Source organism: Herpailurus yagouaroundi, unplaced genomic scaffold (genome assembly GCF_014898765.1).
Source record: "Herpailurus yagouaroundi ecotype Mexico unplaced genomic scaffold, PumYag 355, whole genome shotgun sequence".
Lineage (NCBI taxonomy): Eukaryota > Metazoa > Chordata > Mammalia > Carnivora > Felidae > Herpailurus > Herpailurus yagouaroundi.
In genome coordinates, this window is record NW_024412572.1 from 76,180 (window position 1) to 97,705 (window position 21,526).

A 21,526-nucleotide genomic window follows, 5' to 3' on the forward strand; every position below is an offset into this window, starting at 1 on the left:
AAGAAGAAGAAGAAGAAGAAGAAGAAGAAGAAGAAGAAGAAGAAGAAGAAGTTGTTCAGGGGGGATCATCCTTCCAAAAACCAATTTATTTTCTTTCTTTTTTTTTTTCCAGAGGTAGAATTAACTGGAAAAGGATCCAGTGAAATAACAAGAACCATAACCAAACTCTCATTTGTGAAAGTGGACCCATACTTTAGACAAGGGATCCCCTTCTTTGGGCAGGTGGAGTATTTTCTAATTCACAAATCAAATTATGTAGCGTCTTTTAATAAACCCATATCCTGCTCAAACCAGACCTGCTTAATATTATCTACTGATTAATAGAGCCAAAGGTACAAAACCACATAAACATAAATCGTTCCCTCTATGAATTTGTATATGAAATCTATAAAATCATTCTAAAGCACCATCAAAATCAGAAGGGCTGTTTCCCCCCACTTTTTGGACAGCCTTGTGCGATGTCACTCAATCTTTTCATCTTTTCACTCCCGGTAGATAGTGTCAAGTTTTTAGATTTCCTCACAAGAATCTCAAAATTCCCCGTGGCCACTTACATGATCCTCTGATCACTCACATGATCCTAACTTTATATGGTAGTGAGTGGGTAGGTGGCTTTAATTTTTATTTTGAAGTCTAAAACATTCTACTGTACCTAGTGTTTCTCCATGGATATTACAGTTAACATTACTTTCCTTTACCCTCGCAAGAATTTATTAAAAACCAGTGCGCATGAGGGTAAAATACTGCTGTGTAAGACTTCCAGATTCTAAAATACAAATTTTCTCACGTGTCTACGAAAAACCTTGTATTGTTATTTTTCTATTGGAAACAGACATGTGCAAATGGGTCTTTCTGACTCCAAAAGTCTGAGATGACAGTTGTATGCCCACCAATGAGTAATTACCGTGTATCATATTCTTAATGGACATGTTATTGAGGTTTCAGGTGTGGAGACTGTAAAAGACAGAGGGACTAGACCCCATTAAGAAGTGGTGAAGTGTGTTTTAGAATGCCTCCATTATGTTCTGACAGCAAACAATTTCAGAAACTTTAGTCACTTCCTAAAATGCACAGTCTATTTATTTTTAATTTCTCAGAAGTATATTGTACTATTTTTGTATTTCCTTCCTGCCAAATAACTACCCCATTAGTCATAAGACTCTCTCATCAGTTCGAGAGAATCTAACCTTGACTCTGCCCGCGCAGCCAATGTTTCATTGGCGAACTCAGATCTTATTAATTAATTACATACATTGATCCAAGTCTTTTGAACAACCAAAAGTGGCTTCTACGGAAAAAAAAATCATCCTCTTTGAAATCTTAACTGGACTACTCATCTACTGAGTTCCATATTAGCTATTAGCAGTAATTTCACTTTAAGCCCTTACTGAATACTATATGATTCGCCTCAATTTTGCATTTTGCCACATGGGGAGTGCCTCCTGCTATCTGCCTACCTTCCAAAAGTTGGAAAATCTAGACTGAGAAGCAGGTATATAAAAAGCAACTAGACAAGTACACAGGATAATGTATTAGCAACTTCTAACTTGTGCATTTATTATACTTCAGAACACTAATCCATGAAAAGCTAACGGTCAGCCACCAAATAAGTGCCTGGGGCTCAATTAAGTTTGGCTAAGGGGTTAAAAATTGTCATTACGATCTGACTCCTGTGTTCTGTGACTCTCCAAGGGTTCTGTGTAACCCACAGCACTTCTAAAATATCCAGAGAATACATTTTTCAGGTCATCCCTGACTTCATTTCCATGATTCTCCATCCCTTTACACTGCTTTACCGTTTGTCTCAGGGCTGATGACTACTAAACACGTATATATCATTTATGCATTTATTTAACATCTATCTCTTTTACTAGACGGTGAGCTCTATCTAGATGGCGGAGCTTTGCTTTGTTCACTGCGATAGCCTCAATGCCCGGAACCATAGCCAGCATATAGGATGTACTCAATAAATATTTGTGATAGAATGAATGTTTGGTGACTGCTGGGTATTAACCATATAACTGATCCACAGATTTTAATCTTCAGGTGCAACTAGTGGATGGGAAAGGTGTCCCCATGCCAAATGAACTCATCTTCATCACAGCAAATGAAGCTAACTATAAATCCAATGCGACCACTGATGAGCATGGCCTGGTACAGTTCTCTATCGACCCCACCAGCGTGATGGGCACCTCTCTCACTGTCAGGGTAAGTTGGAAGAGAAGTCACCAATGACGTGAAATAGCCTTGGAAATAAGGTTGCAACCTAGAAGTGATGACATTTCCAAGTGGTGTTTAGTCCTATGGAAATGAAAAAAAAAAAAAAGAAATTATAAGTCAATTTTTCAGATCAACTTTGAAAACATTATTAAAAAGGAGGCAGTATAGTGTTGTGGTTAAAAGCGTGGGTTCCGTTTGTGCGCTGTTGAGAATGCAAAATGGTGTGGCCACTGTGGAAAACAGCACGGCAGTTCCTCCAAAATTTAAAAATAGAACTACCATATGATCCAGTAATCTCATTCCGGATGTATATTCAAAATAATTGAAAGCAGAGTCTCAAAGAGATATTTGCACACTCATGTTGATAATAAACACTACTCACATTAACCAGGAAGTGGAAGCAACCAAATATCCACCAACAGATGAACGGAAAAATGAAAGGTAGTCTATACATACAGTGGAATGGTATCAGGTTTAAAAAGAAAGGAAATCTGTCACATGCTACAATGTGAATGAACCCTGAAGACATTATGCTACGTGAAATGGCCCGTTAGCAAACACACACACACACACACACACACACACACACACACACACACACACTGTATGATTCCACTTACATTAGGTACCTGAAATAGTCAAGTCATAGAAACAGAAAGAATAGTGGTTGCCAGGGGCTGCAGAGGAGAAATGAGGAATTGTTGTTTATTGGCTTTAGTTGTACAAAGATGAAAAACCTCTGGAGATCTATTGCACACTACTTAATACCAGCAATCTGTTCACTTACAAATAACTAAGATGGTCATTTTTGGTATGTGTTTTTTCCACCATTAAGAAGAAAATGTTTAAAGAAAGAAGGAAGGAAAAAAAGGGAAGGGAAGGGAAGAGAAAGGAAGAGAAGAAAAGAAAAGAAAAGAAAAGAAAAGAAAAGAAAAGAAAGAGTAGGTTCCAGAATCAGATAATTTATATTAAAATCCTGGCTTAACTCTATATTAAGAGAAAATAACGAAAAACTTCTATATTTTATTTTCTTATCTGTAAAGCGGGTACAATATTAGTACCTAATTCCTGGGGTTGTTGTGAGAATTAAATAAGATAATACATTTTTTAAATTATTTTTTCTTTTAAATATTTGTATTTAAATATTAAATATTAATATTAAATATTAAATATTTGTATTTAAATTCTAGTTAGTTAACATACAGTGCAGTATTGGTTTCAGGAGTAGAATTCAGTGATTCATCACTTCCGTATAACACCCTAGGCTCATCACAACTAGCGCCCTCCTTAATGTCCGTCACCCATTTAGCCCATCCCCCATCCACCTCTCTCCATCACCCCTCAGTTTGTTCTCTATCATTAAGAGTCTCTTATGGTTTGTTTCCCTCTCTCTTTTCTTTTCCTTCCCATATATTTGTTTTGTTTCCTAAATTCCACATATGAGTGAAATCATATGGTATTTTTCTTTCTCTGACTTATTTCACTTGGCATAATACACTCTCACGCCATCCACGTTGTTGCAAATGGCAGGATTTCATTCTTTTCGATGGCTGACTGATATTCCATTGTATTTATATACCACTTTTTTTTTTAATTTTTTTTTCAACGTTTATTTATTTTTGGGACAGAGAGAGACAGAGCATGAACGGGGGAGGGGCAGAGAGAGAGGGAGACACAGAATCGGAAACAGGCTCCAGGCTCCGAGCCATCAGCCCAGAGCCCGACGCGGGGCTCGAACTCACGGACCGCGAGATCGTGACCTGGCTGAAGTCGGACGCTTAACCGACTGCGCCACCCAGGCGCCCCTATACCACATCTTCTTTATCCATTCATCAGTGGATGGACATTTGGGCTCTTTCCATAATTTGGCTAGTGTTAATAATGCTGCTATAAATATATAGCATTTAAATATATCGGGGTGCGTGTGCCCCATCAAATAAGATAATACGTTTTGAAACTAATAAGAATTTAAATTAAAACTTGAAACAAAAAAAGGGGGGGGGGAGAAACAAGAGGAAAAACCTGGTAACCTAAGTTGAGTCGTCCTGAAATGAAGACAGAGACTGCCAGAAAAATGAGAGTACAGAACATGAGGCTGAGGGTTTTGAGAAAATGTTTGTTACGTATAAATTACAGAAAAAGAGGGGCGCCTGGGTGGCGCAGTCGGTTAGGCGTCCCACTTCAGCCAGGTCACGATCTCGCGGTCCGGGAGTTCGAGCCCCGCGTCGGGCTCTGGGCTGATGGCTCAGAGCCTGGAGCCTGTTTCCGATTCTGTGTCTCCCTCTCTCTCTGCCCCTCCCCCGTTCATGCTCTGTCTCTCTCTGTCCCAAAAATAAATAAAACGTTGAAAAAAAAAATTTAAAGAAAAAGAAAAGGCTGTGTTCACCCAAGCTCTATAGACGAAGAAATAGCGAAAATAACAGAAAATGCCATTGCACAGATTATGATTTACTTCCATTCGCAAGGAACCCAGAGTCCAGTAGTATGGAGAAATGGGAGGTAACGAAACACTGTTGTAACTTTTGACGGAAAGCCGGCTGGGGTACACGTTGCACATGGGAACTTTGCAGAATCCACAGAGCTACATTACTGTTCTCCGGGGTAAAGAAGTGAGTTTTGCATTAACATGTTAAGGAAGGTAAGGTAGATCTAGAAGTCAGAATCAGAAAGGTGATTGGCATTCAAGGAAGAATGTAGATCTTGTTGCATTGAGCAGTGAAGTTAATGAAACAACTATGAAACTTAAAAAGTAAGCCTAGGGGCGCCTGGGTGGCTTAGTCGGTTGGGCGGCCAACTTCGACTCAGGTCATGATCTCGCGGTCTGTGAGTTCGAGCCCCACATCGGGCTCTGTGCTGACAGCTCGGAGCCCGGAGCCTGTTTCAGATTCTGTGTCTCCCTCTCTCTGACCCTCCCCCATACATGCTCCGTCTCTCTCTGTCTCAAAAATAAATAAACGTTAAAAAAAAAAAATAAAAAGTAAGCCTAGAGACTTTAAGAAAAAAAAAAACATGAGAAACAAAATTTAATAAAGGTTTTTTTTTTCTTTTATGAAAGAAAGTGCAATCAACCCAAATGGCTTTTCAAATACTAGGCCCCTAAATAGGCAAAGGAAGACATTATTCTGTATGTATTATATTCATGTTTATAGTATTAGACACAGAATCCTCAAGCTACTTTTAGGAATATCTCAATTTAAAAGTAATGTCCTTTAGGGAGCACCTGGGTGGCTCCATCGGGTAAGCGTCTGACTTCAGCTCAGGTCACGATCTCACCATTTATGAGTTCGAGCCCCACATCGGGCTCTGTGCTGACAGCTCAGAGCCTGGAGCCTGCTTCGGATTTTGTGTCCCCCTCTTTCTCTGTCCCTCCCCCACTCATAGTCTGTCTCTCTCACTCTCAAAAATAAATAAACATTAAAATATTTTGTAAGTAATGTCCTTTAGTTATCAGGGTTTGGGTATTAAATGTGATGTTTAACTTCTTTTTTAAAAGTTAATGTGTTATTTTGAAATAAAAATAGAAAAAATATACTTATGAAAAAGATAATACATATTAAAGCACTTAGTAAGCCCCCTTTAACTTAATATGAATATTATTACTGTAAAAGCCCATTTAAAAAAATTTTTTTTTCAAATTTATTTATTTGTGGGACAGAGAGAGACAGAGCATGAACGGGGGAGGGGCAGAGAGAGGGAGAGATAGAGAATCCCAAGCAGGTCTCCCCCGTGAGCGGAGAGCCCAATGCAGGGCTCAAACCCACAAACCATGAGATCATGACCTGAGTCGAAACCAAGAGCTGGTCACTTAACTGACTGAGTCCCCCAGGCGCCCCATTAACATGACTAGTAGCATTCATTTCAAGTGTATACACCCTATAAATTATTGTTCTTGCTTTATTTTCCTGCTGCTATTCTAATTTTCTCCAGATTTTTGTTATACCCATATAATTCGCTTTATATTAGCATAGAGTTCTCTATTCATCAATGGAAACGTAAATATACACATAGAGATATATGGACACTCAAGTAAACATTACATAATAATGATGACAAATAAATGGGATATCTGATTGATCCCACTTTACATGGATGGCATTAAAGCCCATATCTCCTAATTAGCTAAAAATTGAGTGTTCGCCCATTTAGTCAATCAAGAAGCGTCTTGAACGTTTTCCATGCGCCAGGCAATGTGCTCATCCTGAAAATAAAAATATTATTTTAAAATAACCCCTCTGGTAATTATTTATATGTTATCACTGGAGCGTATATTGAAATATAAATAAAGTGTTTTGCTGACACAAGGATTCATTCATGCCACTTGGGAGGTGAGGATGAGGATAGGGGAAGCCTGAAAAGAATATGGAAAGTCTTCTGCATGGAGAAGAGTTAAATGACAACCCCAAAAGGGCTTATGAACCTTGAGAGTCCAGAGGCACAAAAAGCATTAAAAACAATCAGCCTGGGTGGTTCAGTTGGGTAAGTGTCTGACTCTTGATTTCGGCTCAAACCATGGTCTCAAAGGTTGGTGGGTTCGAGCCCCACTTCAGGCTCTGTGCTGGCAGCTCAGAGCCCGCTTGGGATTCTCTCCTTCCCTCTCCCTCTGCCCCTCCCCTGCTCTTGCCACACAAGCTCTCTCGCTCTCCAAATAAATAAGTAAACATTCAGAAAGCAAAATAAAATAATCAGCCACAGACAGCCCAGGAGTGATAGATAGACTTCAGCTAACTGACCAACTCAACTCTGGAACCCAACGCTATTGACAGGAAGTGTTCTCAGACCCTTAAGGTTGAAACATGACATATTCATAATACCTGGTGGAAATCCATCGTAAATAAGTCTCTGAAGTGTAGTTCTTCAGTTTCTGGAGACTATTTGGTCTCCTCAATGGGCTTTTAGAATTCCAGCGTCTCTGTCTGCGTAGGTAAAGTGGCCCCCAAAAAAGTGTCGCGCAAACGAAACACAGCAAAAGATGCCTCTGTGTATGCCCTTCAGAAATTTAAATACCAACCCAGGGAGCCTCTGCGGTGCAAAGGCCTGCAATAGAGATAAACACTCTCTCACTTTTTACTGTGGAGTAAAAGATTTCTAGGTGCTAGTTAAGGTAGGACGATGAACCAAGGCAGTTTTGTGAGAACTTTGATTCCCTCTGACATATGATCTATGAAATTAATACTGTTTTTTTTTTTTTAATTCACTAGGTCAAATACAAGGATCAGAGTCCCTGTTATGGCTATCAATGGCTGTCAGCAGAAAACGAAGAAGCTTATCACACTGCGAACCTTGTATTCTCCCTAAGCAAGAGTTTTGTCCACCTAGAGCCCATGCCTCATGAACTGCCCTGTGGCCAAACTCAGACAGTCCAAGCACATTATATCCTGAATGGACACGCCCTGGAGACGCTGAAGGAGCTCGTGTTCTATTATCTGGTGAGAAGGAAGGCCAGTTGGTTGACTCCCCATAGACAAGAGCCCTCTGAGGGGCAAAGAACCAGGAAACCCCTTAGATGTCACTACTTTGACTTATTATCCATGTTCCTTTTGAAAGTTTGGCTTCTCTTTGGGCTAATTATTGCCAGCTCGGGCTCAAGAAAGCAAGAATGACGCATGAAGGGCAAGACATGGGGTGTAAGATTTTTTGTCAGGCAAACCAAGTTCCTTTTCCTTGCCTTTCCTGCAGATAATGGCAAAGGGAGGCATTGTCCGAACTGGGACCTATGTGCTGCCCGTGAAGCAGGAAGATAGTGAGTATTTCCATAATTCCACATTTCTTCCCTACTCCGACACAGTCAGCCTTCCACTGCAGAAATACCAGAAATCGTTTCAAAAACGAGAGAGGGTTTCCGTCTAACTCCAATAAATGAGAAGCTGAGAGGGGAAAGAAATAATGGGGTGCTGTTTTTTCGCCCTTTACCGAATATTTCTTTTCTTTTCCTTCAGCACTGTATTCTGTCCAGATCATTTAAAGTGTTGATGTTGTTGTTTTATAATCTATGCATATTCCACGTTTTCAAACCATAGACATTCATGGAGCTTCTTCTCAAATGGCATTTTAAAATTGTTTTAAGGGGGCGCCTGGGTGGCGCAGTCGGTTAGGCGTCCGACTTCAGCCAGGTCACGATCTCGCGGTCCGTGAGTTCGAGCCCCGCGTCGGGCTCTGGGCTGATTGGCTCGGAGCCTGGAGCCTGTTTCCGATTCTGTGTCTCCCTCTCTCTCTGCCCCTCCCCCGTTCATGCTCTCTCTCTGTCCCAAAAATAAATAAAAAACATTGAAAAAAATCAAAAAAAATTGTTTTAGGAAATGGAGAGAAAGGTAAAATTTTGGAATGTTTTCCATATGCTCCGTCTTTTGCTGAGTCATTTATATCTTTCTCTCATATTCCCTTTTGAAGATAGTTCTGATTTATGAAAGGTTAAATTGGGTACTTCCACCATGGAATGGGACTCTCACCATGAATAAATACGGACCGATATAAACCTCCGAAGTTTTCAGCTCTTCTAAGGAAGTCTCAGGGACCACTTACAACAAAACTTATCAGTGAACCACTCTTTTGTTGCTTCTTCATAACTTCTGGTTCTATCTCCCTTCTCTAGTGTGAAGTCTAGATCAAATAGTAGCCAAGTGGATGTCTCCATGCCCTCAGATAAAATCAGAACTTTGTGTAGACGAGCTAAAGCTGAAAATTAGCCTGGAACCATTGTATGATAAGAGAGCACTTTGATAAGGTTTTTCCTAAAGCTAGAGTTCTCAGAGGTACAGAATTCTTAGAGGTAAACATTCTATGTTTACTACTAAGCCTACTAGGTCTGCTGGTTGCTACCTATTATACCAACCAATAGAAACAGCCGTTAACCAGACCAGGCTCCTAAAACTGGCTTCGTGGGACAGAAAACTTTCATTTCAGCCCTGGGGAGACGTCTAACCCATACTCACAATTCCTCATTCTTTCTGCGCTCCAGTGAAAGGCCACTTTTCGGTGTCAGTCCCTGTGGACACAGACATTGCTCCCATCGCCCGATTGCTCATCTACACCATTTTACCTGACGGGGAAGTGGTTGGGGATTCTGCAAAATATAAGATTGAAAACTGTCTGTCCAACAAGGTGGGTTTTTTTTTTTTCAGTTGCTATTATTATCAATTATTTTCTGCATGTGAACCACTGGGGCCAAAGGGGTTAAAATGAATCCTCCAGAGATTTTCAGCAAGGGAATGGCAGAGACACACGAGGAATCCATGCCACTTGCCTCCTAGTTTAAAATTCTCGTGCACTGTCGCTTACTATATGATACAGTTCAGAGTACCTGGCTCCCGTCTATGACGAAACGTTGGGAACACGAGTTTTTAAGATTACTAGGGAGCCAAAAGAAAAATATGACAGCATCTAGAACCGTGTGCATTCACCCACACTTAACAAACACCTTACCGTGTAACAAAGGTAAAAAATGGAATCTCAAATTTAATCATTTATAAGAATTAGATATCATTACAATGGTTCAACTGATTCTTGGGAGTCAGAGTGAAGCGTAGGGGACAAAAAGCCTCAAGACTCCCATGGTGCCGACCACCGCCAAGTCAAATAAAGTGAGTACGTCCTGAATGTGTGGAACACTCAGGAAATGCTTGTGAACGATCAATTAAATCAGGACATTTGTTTTTCTGACCATTCTCCCCAATTTCGTAGGTGGACTTGAGCTTCCGTCCAGCACAAAGTCTCCCGGCCTCACACGTCCACCTGCGAGTCTCAGCTTCTCCTCAGTCCCTCTGCGCCCTCCGTGCCGTGGACCAAAGTGTGCTGCTCATGAGGCCCGAGGCTGAGCTGTCCGTGGCCTCGGTGAGTTCCCGGCAGCCCTGGGGGGTCAGGAAGGGCCGTGCGAGGGGCTCAGGGCGAGGAGAAAGGCCTATCTGAGTAAGACAGAATCTATCAAAATTCTATTTACCTAGGAGTTAGTAGCTTTGATCTCTTTCATGGGCACTTTTTTGGGTGAGAAATATAATACATTTCAACACATAGATATGTATTTGTTTACATAAGTTTATATACGTATACAAACATAAACACGCATATGTACATGTGTGTTTGTTTATATATATGTATGTCAATAAAATCATGCACCATTCAAAGCCCCTGAAATCCTAGAGCTCTCTAAACTGGTAATAGGTATTTTCAAACTAGTTGTAATGTTTGAAAAAGCCTAACAAAAGTGGTACATTTAGGTGCACGACAACTGATATGAAATATCAAATTTCTGTTTTTGTTAAGAATTATATCAAACACTGTAGGTTCCAAGATGAACACAATTTCTGAAGGAAGATATACATTGTCTCTGATGAATAAAGATTTGGAGAAATGGAGGCACCTGGGTGGCTCAGTTGGTTAAGCATCTGACTTCAGCTCAGGCCACGGTCTCACCGCTCATGAGTTCGAGCCCCCCCAACGCCAGTGTGGAGCCTGCTTGGGATTCTTGGTTTCTCCTCTCTCTCTCTCTCTCTCTGCTCCTTCCCCGTGTGTGCTTTCTCTCTCTCAGAATATATAAACTTTAGGGGCGCCTGGGTGGCACAGTCGGTTAAGCGTCCGACTTCAGCCAGGTCACGATCTCGCGGTCCGTGAGTTCGAGCCCCACATCGGGCTCTGGGCTGATGGCTCAGAGCCTGGAGCCTGTTTCCGATTCTGTGTCTCCCTCTCTCTCTGCCCCTCACCCGTTCATGCTCTGTCTCTCTCTGTCCCAAAAATAAATAAACGTTGAAAAAAAAAACAAAAAAGAAAAAGTCTTAAAAAAAAAAAAAAGAATATATAAACTTTAAAAAAAATGTTTTTGGAGAAATGAGTTACTATATGATAAATGACATTAATAAATTAAATCCTTTAAAATGTCAATGGAAGAAATAGCACAAGTGTATGCTGGAGTAGAACAATGAGAAACAAGTCAACACTTGCTAATAGTCATTTGCTTGTGTCTTCAAATTTTCAATATGAAGCCAATTGAAATAACCTCTTCCAGAAGTTTCTTTTTTACTATCAAAATTTTACAAAGAGAAATTTATATTTTTTACTCCCTAAAAAAAAAAAGTTATAAGAAACGATTTTTAGTTTTTTAGTCCTTCCAAATGGAATTTAATTGAAAATATTAGAATTCTTCTAAAGGAAGTATTGCGTACATTTCAGTAGAGGGAGCAAGGGCATATATGGAAAAATACAGTGTTTTATGTTTACAGAATAATTTCATCCTTCTTGGGGTCTTTTTATTTTTTTTAATTTACTTTAAGGGGGGAAGGGGCAGAGAGACAGGGAGAGAGAATCCCAAGTAGTCTCCATGCTGTTAGCGCCGAGCCAGATGTGGGGCTCAATCCCACAAACCATGAGACCATGACCTGAGCCAAAATCAACAGTCAGGCGCTTAACTGAAGAGCCACCTAGGCGCCCGATCTCAGGATCTTTTTAAATTATAGCAACACTGGTGGATAGATAAGGCAGAATATCCTATTAATTTTTAATAAAAAAGTAGAAGCTTTCAGGTATTTAGGAGTAGACCTGGGTTAGAACACTAGTCCCGTCCTCTCAGCCTTGATAGTATTTTACTAATGAAACACTTTGTTCCCAGTAACATAAGCCATTCATTCAATAGGTATTTATTTAGTACCTGCTGTGTTGTAGGTGTACCTACTGTTTGTTGGAATGCGGGGATCTATTAGTGAACTCCTTGAACAAGAAGAAGCCATGCTCTCATGGAACTTCTGCTTCCATAGATGAGATAGACGAGAACATATAATATGCTTTCAAGAAAAAACTGAGGGGGGAGATGGAGAATATGCCTAAGAAAATATTATCCTATCCTATATAGAGGATATTTACTTATTCGTGTTCCCGTTCAGAACATGTGTTCGTTAACGTTGTTATACACTGAGTCAGTTGCTAACCACAAGGAGAGACAAAACTATCATTTCCTTCTATCAGGTGATGTTTTATACCATGTCCCAAATATAGCAGGCATAGATTTATCCCAATAAAGTTTTATTCCATTCTAGTATGAAGTCTAGTGTTTGCCTCTGAACTGTGTAACGAGCTATTGTGATCCTTGTGTACTTCGATGGGGATGTTTGGGGGTATTTTTCCCTAAAATTCTTAAAACAGCTTCATCTCTGTAAATTATTTAAGCAACAGTGGCACTCAAAGAAGACTGGCGGTAATTATGCTTTTCTTTTCTCTTCGCATGTAAGAAGAATAAGCCACAAATAAGTTTGTCCTTTTGTCCTTTGCATTCATACAGGTTTATAACCTGCTACCAGTGAAGGACCTCACTGGTTTCCCTGCGAGTTTGAATCAACGGGAGGAAGATGATGAAGACTGTGTCAATAGCCGTAATGTCTTTATCAATGGAATCATGTATTCGCCTGTATCGAACACAAATGAAAAAGATATGTATAGCTTCCTACAGGTAAATTCCTTGTATTTTAGATTCTAAAGATGTTTTGAAGATTTTGAATTCTAAAGATTCATGGAATATTATATATGCAAAAAATACATATTTGTTTTAATACCTTCATATCACAGTTGAGGGTAACGGGACACAGAGAGGTCAAGTGACTTCTCCAGGATTATGAATAGTGGCAGATCTGATCATAGCAAAGGGCCAGAGCTAGAACTTTTTGGACTAGTAATCAAGTTTTTTTTTTTTAATTTTTCCCGAAATTCATTGCCTTGTGTTATTTATAAACGTCACATATATAAAATATTTCTGTTAAAAGAGTTTTACCAACAGAATAAAATTACTTCCGTGAGTATACCAATATCCTTTCTACAGATGTGAGCATTAAAAGTTCAATATTGGGGCACTTGGGTGGCTCAGTCGGTTAAGCATCTGACTCTTGGTCTCAGCTCAGGTCTTGATCTAAGGGTCATGAGTTCAGGCCCTGCTTGAAGTTGGGCTCCACTTAAATTAAAAAGAAAAAAAAAGAAAAAAAAAGTTTAGTATTAAGCTAATTGGAATGTTTGTGAAATTCAATGAAGTATGTGCCTATATATTTCATATTTATGTACTAATTCGGTGATAATTTCCTTCATAGGATATGGGCTTAAAGGTATTCACCAACACAAGGATTCATAAACCCAAAGTATGCTCACCACCTGAACCCTATGCAATGCAGTCATCTCGAAGACTATTCGCTTCTCCAGGTAAAAAAATAAAAATAAAAGCTAATATACTGAATCAAACAAAAGATGTTTTAAAAATATAAAATGTGATAAAATGAACAAAAAAGAACTTGTGATTCAGATATATTAAGGTTCTTGCTCAAGATCACATAGCAACACAAACCCAAACATTCTGATTGTGTCAAGCCCCCACATATGCAATGCTGGAGAGGATACAAGGCAGACTGTAAGAAGTTTCATAAGAGAGGTACAGGAACTGTATGTCAACTATACTCCCATTTAAAGAGAGAGAGAGGGGCGCCTGGGTGGCGCAGTCGGTTAAGCGTCCGACTTCAGCCAGGTCACGATCTCGCGGTCCGTGAGTTCGAGCCCCGCGTCAGGCTCTGGGCTGATGGCTCAGAGCCTGGAGCCTGTTTCCGATTCTGTGTCTCCCTCTCTCTCTGCCCCTCCCTGTTCATGCTCTGTCTCTCTCTGTCCCAAAAATAAATAAAAGTTGAAAAAAAGAAATTAAAAAAAATAAAAATAAAAAATAAAGAGAGAGAGAGACAGAGGTACAGATATACAGAATAAAAGAAAGGATTAATTCTGATTGAGCAATCAGGAAACTCATTCATGAAGAATCCACTTCTAGGGGTGCCTGGGTGGCTCAGTCAATTGAGCGTCACTCTTTTTTTTTTAATGTTTTTTTTTAATTTATTTATTTTTGAAGGAAAGAGAGAGAGAGAGAGAGAGAGAGCATGAGCGGGGGAGGGGCAGAGAGAGAGGGGGAGACACAGAATCCGAAGCAGGCTCCAGGCTCTATACTGTCAGCACAGAGCCCGATGGGCTCAAACCCATGAACCGCAAGATCATGACCTGAGCCAAAGTCGGACGCTCAACCGACTGAGCCACTCAGGCGCCGTGAGCATCCCACTCTTGATTTGGGCTCAGGTCAGGATCTCACAGTTCATGGGATCAAGCTCTGCATCGGGCTCTGTGCTGACAGCATGGAGCCTACTTGGGATTCTCTCCCTTCCTCCCTGCCTCTCCCCTACTTGCTCTTTCTCTCTCAAAATAAATAAGATAAACTTTAAAAAGAAGAAGAAGAATCCACCTCTAGTAAATGGAGATGTGTGAGGTTGAAAGGAAAGATATAATTTCTAGTCACAGGATCAGCATAAATAGAAACAGAAATGTTCACAAGTTGGGACTACATTCGCACCAGTTAGGTAAGGAAGCTCTAACTTCCCCAAAATATCGGTCAATATTCATGTTGAAATCACATTTATTTGTCAGTGATATGGGCTACTTTACTGGTGAATCAGACACTAAGTAACCATTTATTTATAGTTTGATATTGTCAAATCATGGTGGAATATAAAGAGTTTGTCAAAAAATCAAGGAAAATATTCAATGAAAAATCATTAGTTATATGGAATTTAAATAAATATTATTATATATTTTTTATTATTTATAAGCTAAAGTCTATAATCCCTTAAAGTAGAATTTATAGTAGGGGCGCCTGGGTGGCTCAGTCAGTTAAGCAACCGACTTCAGCTCAGGTCATGATTTCATGGTTCATGGGTTCGAGCCCCACGTCGTCTCTGTGCTGACAGCTCAGAGCCTGGAGCCTGCTTCGGATTCTGTCTACCTCTCTCTCTGCCCCTCCCCCTCCTCTCTCTCTCTCTCTCTCTCTCTCTCTCTCAAAAGTAAACACTTAAAAAATAATAAAATAATTTTTTTTAAGTGGAATTTATAGCAAACTTATGTATAGGCACAAATTTTTTTTCAGAGAACTGGTTGTTAAATATTTACCAGCACACCATTAACAGAAAGTAAACAGGCAAGAGAACCCCACTGACCTTCTGACACATGTGGAAGGAAAGAACTCGTTTTTAATGTTTATTTTTATTTTTGAGAGAGAGAGACAGACAGACCACGAGCGGGGAAGGGGCAGAGAAAGAGGGAGACACAGAATCCAAAGCAGGCTCCAGGCTCTGAGCTGTCAGCCCAGAGCCCGACGCGGGGCTCGAACTCACGGACCGCGAGATCGTGACCTGAGTCGAAGTCGGACGCTTAACTGACTGAGCCACCCTCACGCCCTAAAAACGTTTTTATCCTTGATCCTTCACTCCTATAAACTTTCTCAGAACCACTGTCATAATGTTTGGGGACAATGGTTCTTTGACCCCACGGAGGAACATACCAAATGGAAACTGACTCCTGCGCTTCTTCCAATCACATTACATCACTCTCCTTTCGAGACAATGTCCCATAAGCACAGAGGACTCTTTTCTGCTACAAAGGCAATCCGAGGCTCTTTCTGCTTCTAGATCTCCATGTCCTGTATTTGTGATTCTCTTACCCCCCCTCACTTTGGACTTTTATTCTAGTCCAAACTTAAGCTCTAGAATTCGGCTTACATATCACTTCTTCAAAGAAGTATTCCGTTAACACCAAAGCATCCTCTCCTGGTTCCTGTCTGTTCCATCGGCCTGTTTATTTCTTTTGTGACATGTATTGTAAGCTCTCATAAGCTTAATCTTTGTATTTGTTATTTCTGTCTCCTCCCTCGCCCACCATAGTCATATCTGAATTGCAAAGGGGCCAGGAACTTACAGAAATGGCACACGTTTCAGAGGCGTTCACCGAGACTGTGAGAAAGTATTTCCCTGAGACGTGGATCTGGGACTTGGTGGCCGTAGAGTAAGTAACTTTCTTTATATATAAAAGGTAAGAATATAGACTCCTCACGATTTTCCGGGTTTGGCTAATTTTTCAATATCCAAGTATTTCTTTCAGACACGTTGTTATTTTCAGGAGAGGCTGAACATAAGTACTTCTGCTATGAAGTCTCACTCTTCTAATTATATCAGAGCTGAGAAATTTTGCACATATTTAATTCTAAGACTTCCAGAAAATGGGAAGAAGGACCAGGTACTGCGTAGACTAACACCTAGAAGAGATCTTTCACCGGCCAACAGTCTTGGGTTAAGCACAGAATCAGTCAGACCAACGAGACGCAGTCGTAGTAGAATTACAAACTGTAAGCCTGCCTTCATTGGAACAGTATTTTCAAGAGTAAAATTTAAGAGCAATCTCAAATTACAGATTCAATTTGTAACAAGATTGTCTATAATAGACAATGCTATAGTTATATGTCTAGAGAAGATTCTGATATAGACTAGAATTGCAAACAGAATTGGAAGGAAAGGACTTCTAATATTTTCCCATTTCAAGCCTTGATTATCCTCTCCTTTATTGATATTTCTACTGAGTGCATTCAGGTCACGACAATAGAATTATTTATAGGAGTTCTCTTCCTAGAAAGAATTTATTTCACTGTTTACTTTCTGTTCTTCACATTTCTATCCTCCCCAGCGCATCAGGTGTGGCTGAAGTGGGAGTAACAGTCCCTGACACCATCACAGAATGGAAGGCAGGGGCCCTCTGTCTGTCCAATGACACTGGACTTGGTCTCTCGCTTCCCGCCTCCCTCCGTGCCTTCCAGCCCTTCTTTGTGGAGCTCACAATGCCCTACTCTGTGATCCGCGGAGAGACCTTCACTCTCAAGGCCACTGTCCTAAACTACCTTTCCAATTGCATCCGGGTAAGGACCCCTCTTTCCTCAATTGAACACAAGGTGACAGTCCAATAAATTGAAAACTGCACTCTTTGAAATACTGTGCCAGATGAGCTCACCAGAAGAGGAATCCTCTCAGAGATATTCATATGTTATAGACGCCATGGTTGCTGGTATTTCCAAACACGTGCAGCTTAAAACAAGCTTCTGAGCCTTACCACAACCCCATAAGTTTAGGAAGCTTGTGCAGTATGAAGATCTCTGACAAGGTGGACAAAAATCAGTACGCTTCATTCTCACGTCTTAGATCCCTTAAGGTTTCGACTTCTACCTTCCACATATTTAATTTTCACATAGCATCATAGACCAATAGACATATCAAACCTCACTTTGAAAGTTATTTGTGAGCATCTGACCTCCCCTGAAACCACAAGCATTTATAAATCTTGTAACACTCTGCTGGGAGAGCTGAAGGAATGGTCAAGATCCCAGGCCAGAGAGGTAGAGTTTCCACAGGCAACATGCCATCATGACTTTTGCACCTCCTGTCCCACCCCATGAATGAGCAGATTATTGAAAAATACTAAGGTTTGCATGTCAGATCATGGAAAGGTAGTCGGTCTGCACTTAGATCATCTCTACTATTAGGCAACCTAAAATCTAACCAATCCCCAACACGCTTTATTTCAAACCACTATGCTTTTGGTCTCCTTCTCCTTCTGATCTGTCTCTTGGATTTACGTGTGGTTTCAGGTTAATGTGCAGCTAGACGAATCTCCTGCATTCCTAGTCCAGGAGAAGAAACAAGAGTCTCACTGCATCTGTGGGAATGGCCGGCAAACTTTGTCCTGGGCAGTAACACCAAAGGCATTAGGTGAGGGACACTCTCCTAGAGACAATTCTCTACTCAAGGATTGTATATGTCAGCAGGATCCTTACGTCTAATGTTCTTTCCCTCAGGCAAAATCACACCCCCTCCAATGGTAGGATTTTCGCCTGTGTCTTTTACTCTAGAAGGCTATCCCCACTTCCTTTACTTCCACCTCCGCCTTGGATTCTCAGTATCATTAGCCTCTGTGCTTCCATTCCTGCTCCTGTGTTTTTATAAAACAAAAAGAGGTTGGGGCGCCTGGGTGGCTCAGTCGGTTAAGCGTCCAACTTCGGCTCAGGTCATGATCTCGCGGTTTGTGAGTTCGAGCCCCATGTCGGGCTCTGTGCTGATGGCTGAGAGCCTGGAGCCTGCTTCAGATTCTGTGTCTCCCACTCTCTCTACCCCTCCCCTGCTCATGCCCTGTCTCTCTCTGTCTCAAAAATAAATAAAACATTTTAAAAATAAATAAATAAATAAAAATAAAACAAAAAGAGGTTACAAAACATTGAACACTTATGAAGCTTGAGGTTTGGAGGCATGGAGAAAGAAGGCGATGGTGCTCATCTGTACTGCCCCTTTTTTAGGAAATGTGAACTTCACCGTGAGCGCAGAGGCACTGGAGTCTCAAGAGCCATGTGGGACCGAGGTGACTGTGGTCCCTGAATATGGAAAGAAAGACACAATCATCAAGTCTCTGCTGGTTGAAGTAAGTAAGCCAATCCATTTGATAGGTCACAACGAGTCAATAAAAACAATGGTGAATCCAGTTGAGATTCCAAGTTTTAGTTAAGAAGGGTTAAATAATACATAATCACAGAAGAGTTCACAATATTCTCTCCTCTTCTCTTTCTCCATCTCTCTCTCTCTCTCTCTCTCTCTGTCTCAATATTTATATCATTTTTCCCTCACTTCCTCCTCATCTATCAACCTGTCTCCTTCATATTGCTTATACTTACAGAATTTATTTATGTAATACATTTGGAAGTCAGTTCTACTACCAACGTACATGTCCATTCTTACCTCTACCTTTTCTTTCTTTCCACCTAAAGCCTGAAGGACTAGAGAAGGAAGCAACATTCAACTCCCTGCTCTGTCCACCAGGTAAGAGTCACTCATCATAATTAAGATAGCATTGGGGCGCCTGGGTGGCGCAGTCGGTTAAGCGTCTGACTTCAGCCAGGTCACGATCTTGCGGTCCGTGAGTTCGAGCCCCGCGTCAGGCTCTGGGCTGATGGCTCAGAGCCTGGAGCCTGTTTCCGATTCTGTGTCTCCCTCTCTCTCTGCCCCTCCCCCGTTCATGCTCTGTCTCTCTCTGTCCCAAAAATAAATAAACGTTGAAAAAAAAATTAAAAAAAAAAATAATAATTAAGATAGCATTAACCGGAGTTTGTGTAACATTTAAAGTTGGAAGAATTTTGTATATTATTATAAAGTCCAGGAGACAGGTTTTATATATATATTATATTATATATTATATATTATATATATTATATATATAATTATATATATATTATATATTATAATATATATTATATATTTTATATAATAAATATATTTTTATATAAATAAATATTATATAATAAATAAATGTTATATAATAAATATATTAAATAAATAAATACATATTTTATATAAATATATAATATTTATATTATATATAATATAATATATAATATATGATTATATATATATGTATATGACATTATATATTATTCCTACGCTTCCCTACAAGGTAAGTAAGACCCAGAGAACCATCAACCCGTTTGAGAAGACACTAAAGAACCTCACAATAGTTTTATCTTGGTGAAGAATTTTCTAGTCTAAACAAAAACACTTACAGAAATTTAGTACACTAAGAAATTTATCGACACAATGTGCTCTCACCTCAAACAACATGGAGTCAACATCATACATGTGTTTCTTGACTTTCTCTGTCTACATATGAATTTTTGTTTACTGTGTTTATTATACTGTCAAGACTTCAAATATATAAAATGTGTTCTAAAAACGTAATTGCCTGGTTATCTAGCCTTATTTCTACATTTAAGTGAATTTACCACCAAATCCTTTTATCATGGCTTGCCTTCCATTCCTGAGTTCTTTACTTTGATTTATTTCTTATGTGTCTAGAGCTGATCATCAAGCAGTTTTATTAAAATTAATTTTTATTGGGGGCACCTGGGTGGCTCGGTCAGTTAAGCGTCCGACTTTGGCTCAGGTCATGATCTCACGGTTCATGGGTTCGAGCCCCATGTTGGGCTCTGTGCCGACAGCTCAGAGCCTGGAGCCGGCCTCAGATTCTGTGTCTCCCTCGCTCTCTGCCCCTCCCCCACTCACACTCTGTCTCTCTCCCCAAAATAAACAGCAAAAAAAATTTCTTAATTTTTATTGTCTGTGTAATACAAAAATACATTCTCCTTTAGAAAACACAACTTCATATTAAAGGCAATATTTTTAATACTTTAATTATCATCCATATATGTTTAAAAATAATATGCATAGATGAATTTATTTATATATGTGATTTATGTAAATGGTATTAAGTTTCATCCTGTAACTTGTATAAGTAACATTTCATGACCTCTTACTCAGCAATCTAGCTTAAAAATCTAACCATGTTAAATTATAGAACTAAGTAATCCCTTTTAGTCCCATTCCTAAAAGGTAATTCCCTTTGATGTAATTTTAGTAAAATTCCATACTATCGATGTATCACAGTTCTGATGGGTATTTTAGCTATTCCTCATTTTCTTAACTATTTGCCAGATGAATAAATATAAATAAATAAATACCTCCTTATGCATAGATGCAAGGTTTTTTTTTTTAATTTTTTTAATGTTTATTTATTTTTGAGAAAGAGAGAGACAGAGCATGAGCTGGGAAGGGGCAGACAGAGAGAGGGAGACACAGAATCAGAGGCAGGGTCCAGGCTCTGAGCTGTCAGCACAGAGCCTGATGCGGGCTTGAACTCACGAACTATGAGATCGTGGCCTCAGCCAAAGTCGGACACTTAACGGACTGAGCCACCCAGGTGCCCTGCAAGTATTTTTTAAGTGTTTATTTATTTTGAAAGAGACATAGAGAGCGAGCGGGTTAGGGACAGAGAGAGAGAGAGGGAGACAGAGAATTCCAGGCAGGCTCTGAGTCAGACGCTTCACCAACTGAGCCACCCAGGCGCCCCCAGATGCAAGTATATTTATTTGTAAAATGTGAAATTCCTAAGTAAGAGGTGATATGTATATTCTTCAGTTTTAATAGAACTTTAAAAACCCTTTTGCTAATACCTAAATGTTAATATTCTCACCAAGTTTATATTTCCCTCCATGATCACCAGCATCTTTTACCGTGAAAGTTTTCAATTTTGGTGAAAATTTTAGATGAAAAAATATAATGTTTTATTTGACGTTTATTTATTTTTGAGACATAGAGAGACAGAGCATGCACGGGGGAGGGTCAGAGAGAGAGGGAGACACAGAATCCAAAACAGGCTCCAAGCTGTCAGCACAGAGCCCCATGCGGGGCTCGAACTCACAGACCACGAGATCATGACCTGAGCCGAAGTCGGTCACCCAACCGACTGAGCCACCCAGGCGCCCTGAAAAAATATAATGTTTTAATCTAAATCTCTACAATCACAAGTGACGATGAGCTCATTTTTACACATTTATGAATGCCTTCATATCCTGTGACCTTTCAGGTGGCAGTGAAATTTTTTTTTTTTTTTTTTT

General features: G+C 40.0%; 1 protein-coding gene across 1 annotated transcript in view; it reads left to right on the forward strand.

Moving 5' to 3' along the window:
• Positions 1 to 21,526, forward strand: part of LOC121022091 (alpha-2-macroglobulin-like) — a 47,538-nt gene that overhangs the window by 10,273 nt on the left and 15,739 nt on the right. Inside the window, exons 10-22 of the mRNA XM_040462980.1 lie at positions 113 to 222; positions 2,047 to 2,208; positions 7,419 to 7,646; positions 7,897 to 7,960; positions 9,176 to 9,318; positions 9,898 to 10,047; positions 12,482 to 12,649; positions 13,278 to 13,386; positions 15,930 to 16,050; positions 16,726 to 16,954; positions 17,681 to 17,801; positions 18,383 to 18,504; positions 18,848 to 18,899. Of these exons, the coding sequence (XP_040318914.1) occupies positions 113 to 222; positions 2,047 to 2,208; positions 7,419 to 7,646; positions 7,897 to 7,960; positions 9,176 to 9,318; positions 9,898 to 10,047; positions 12,482 to 12,649; positions 13,278 to 13,386; positions 15,930 to 16,050; positions 16,726 to 16,954; positions 17,681 to 17,801; positions 18,383 to 18,504; positions 18,848 to 18,899 (1,779 nt within the window). The remainder of the gene's footprint in view (positions 1 to 112; positions 223 to 2,046; positions 2,209 to 7,418; positions 7,647 to 7,896; positions 7,961 to 9,175; positions 9,319 to 9,897; positions 10,048 to 12,481; positions 12,650 to 13,277; positions 13,387 to 15,929; positions 16,051 to 16,725; positions 16,955 to 17,680; positions 17,802 to 18,382; positions 18,505 to 18,847; positions 18,900 to 21,526) is intronic.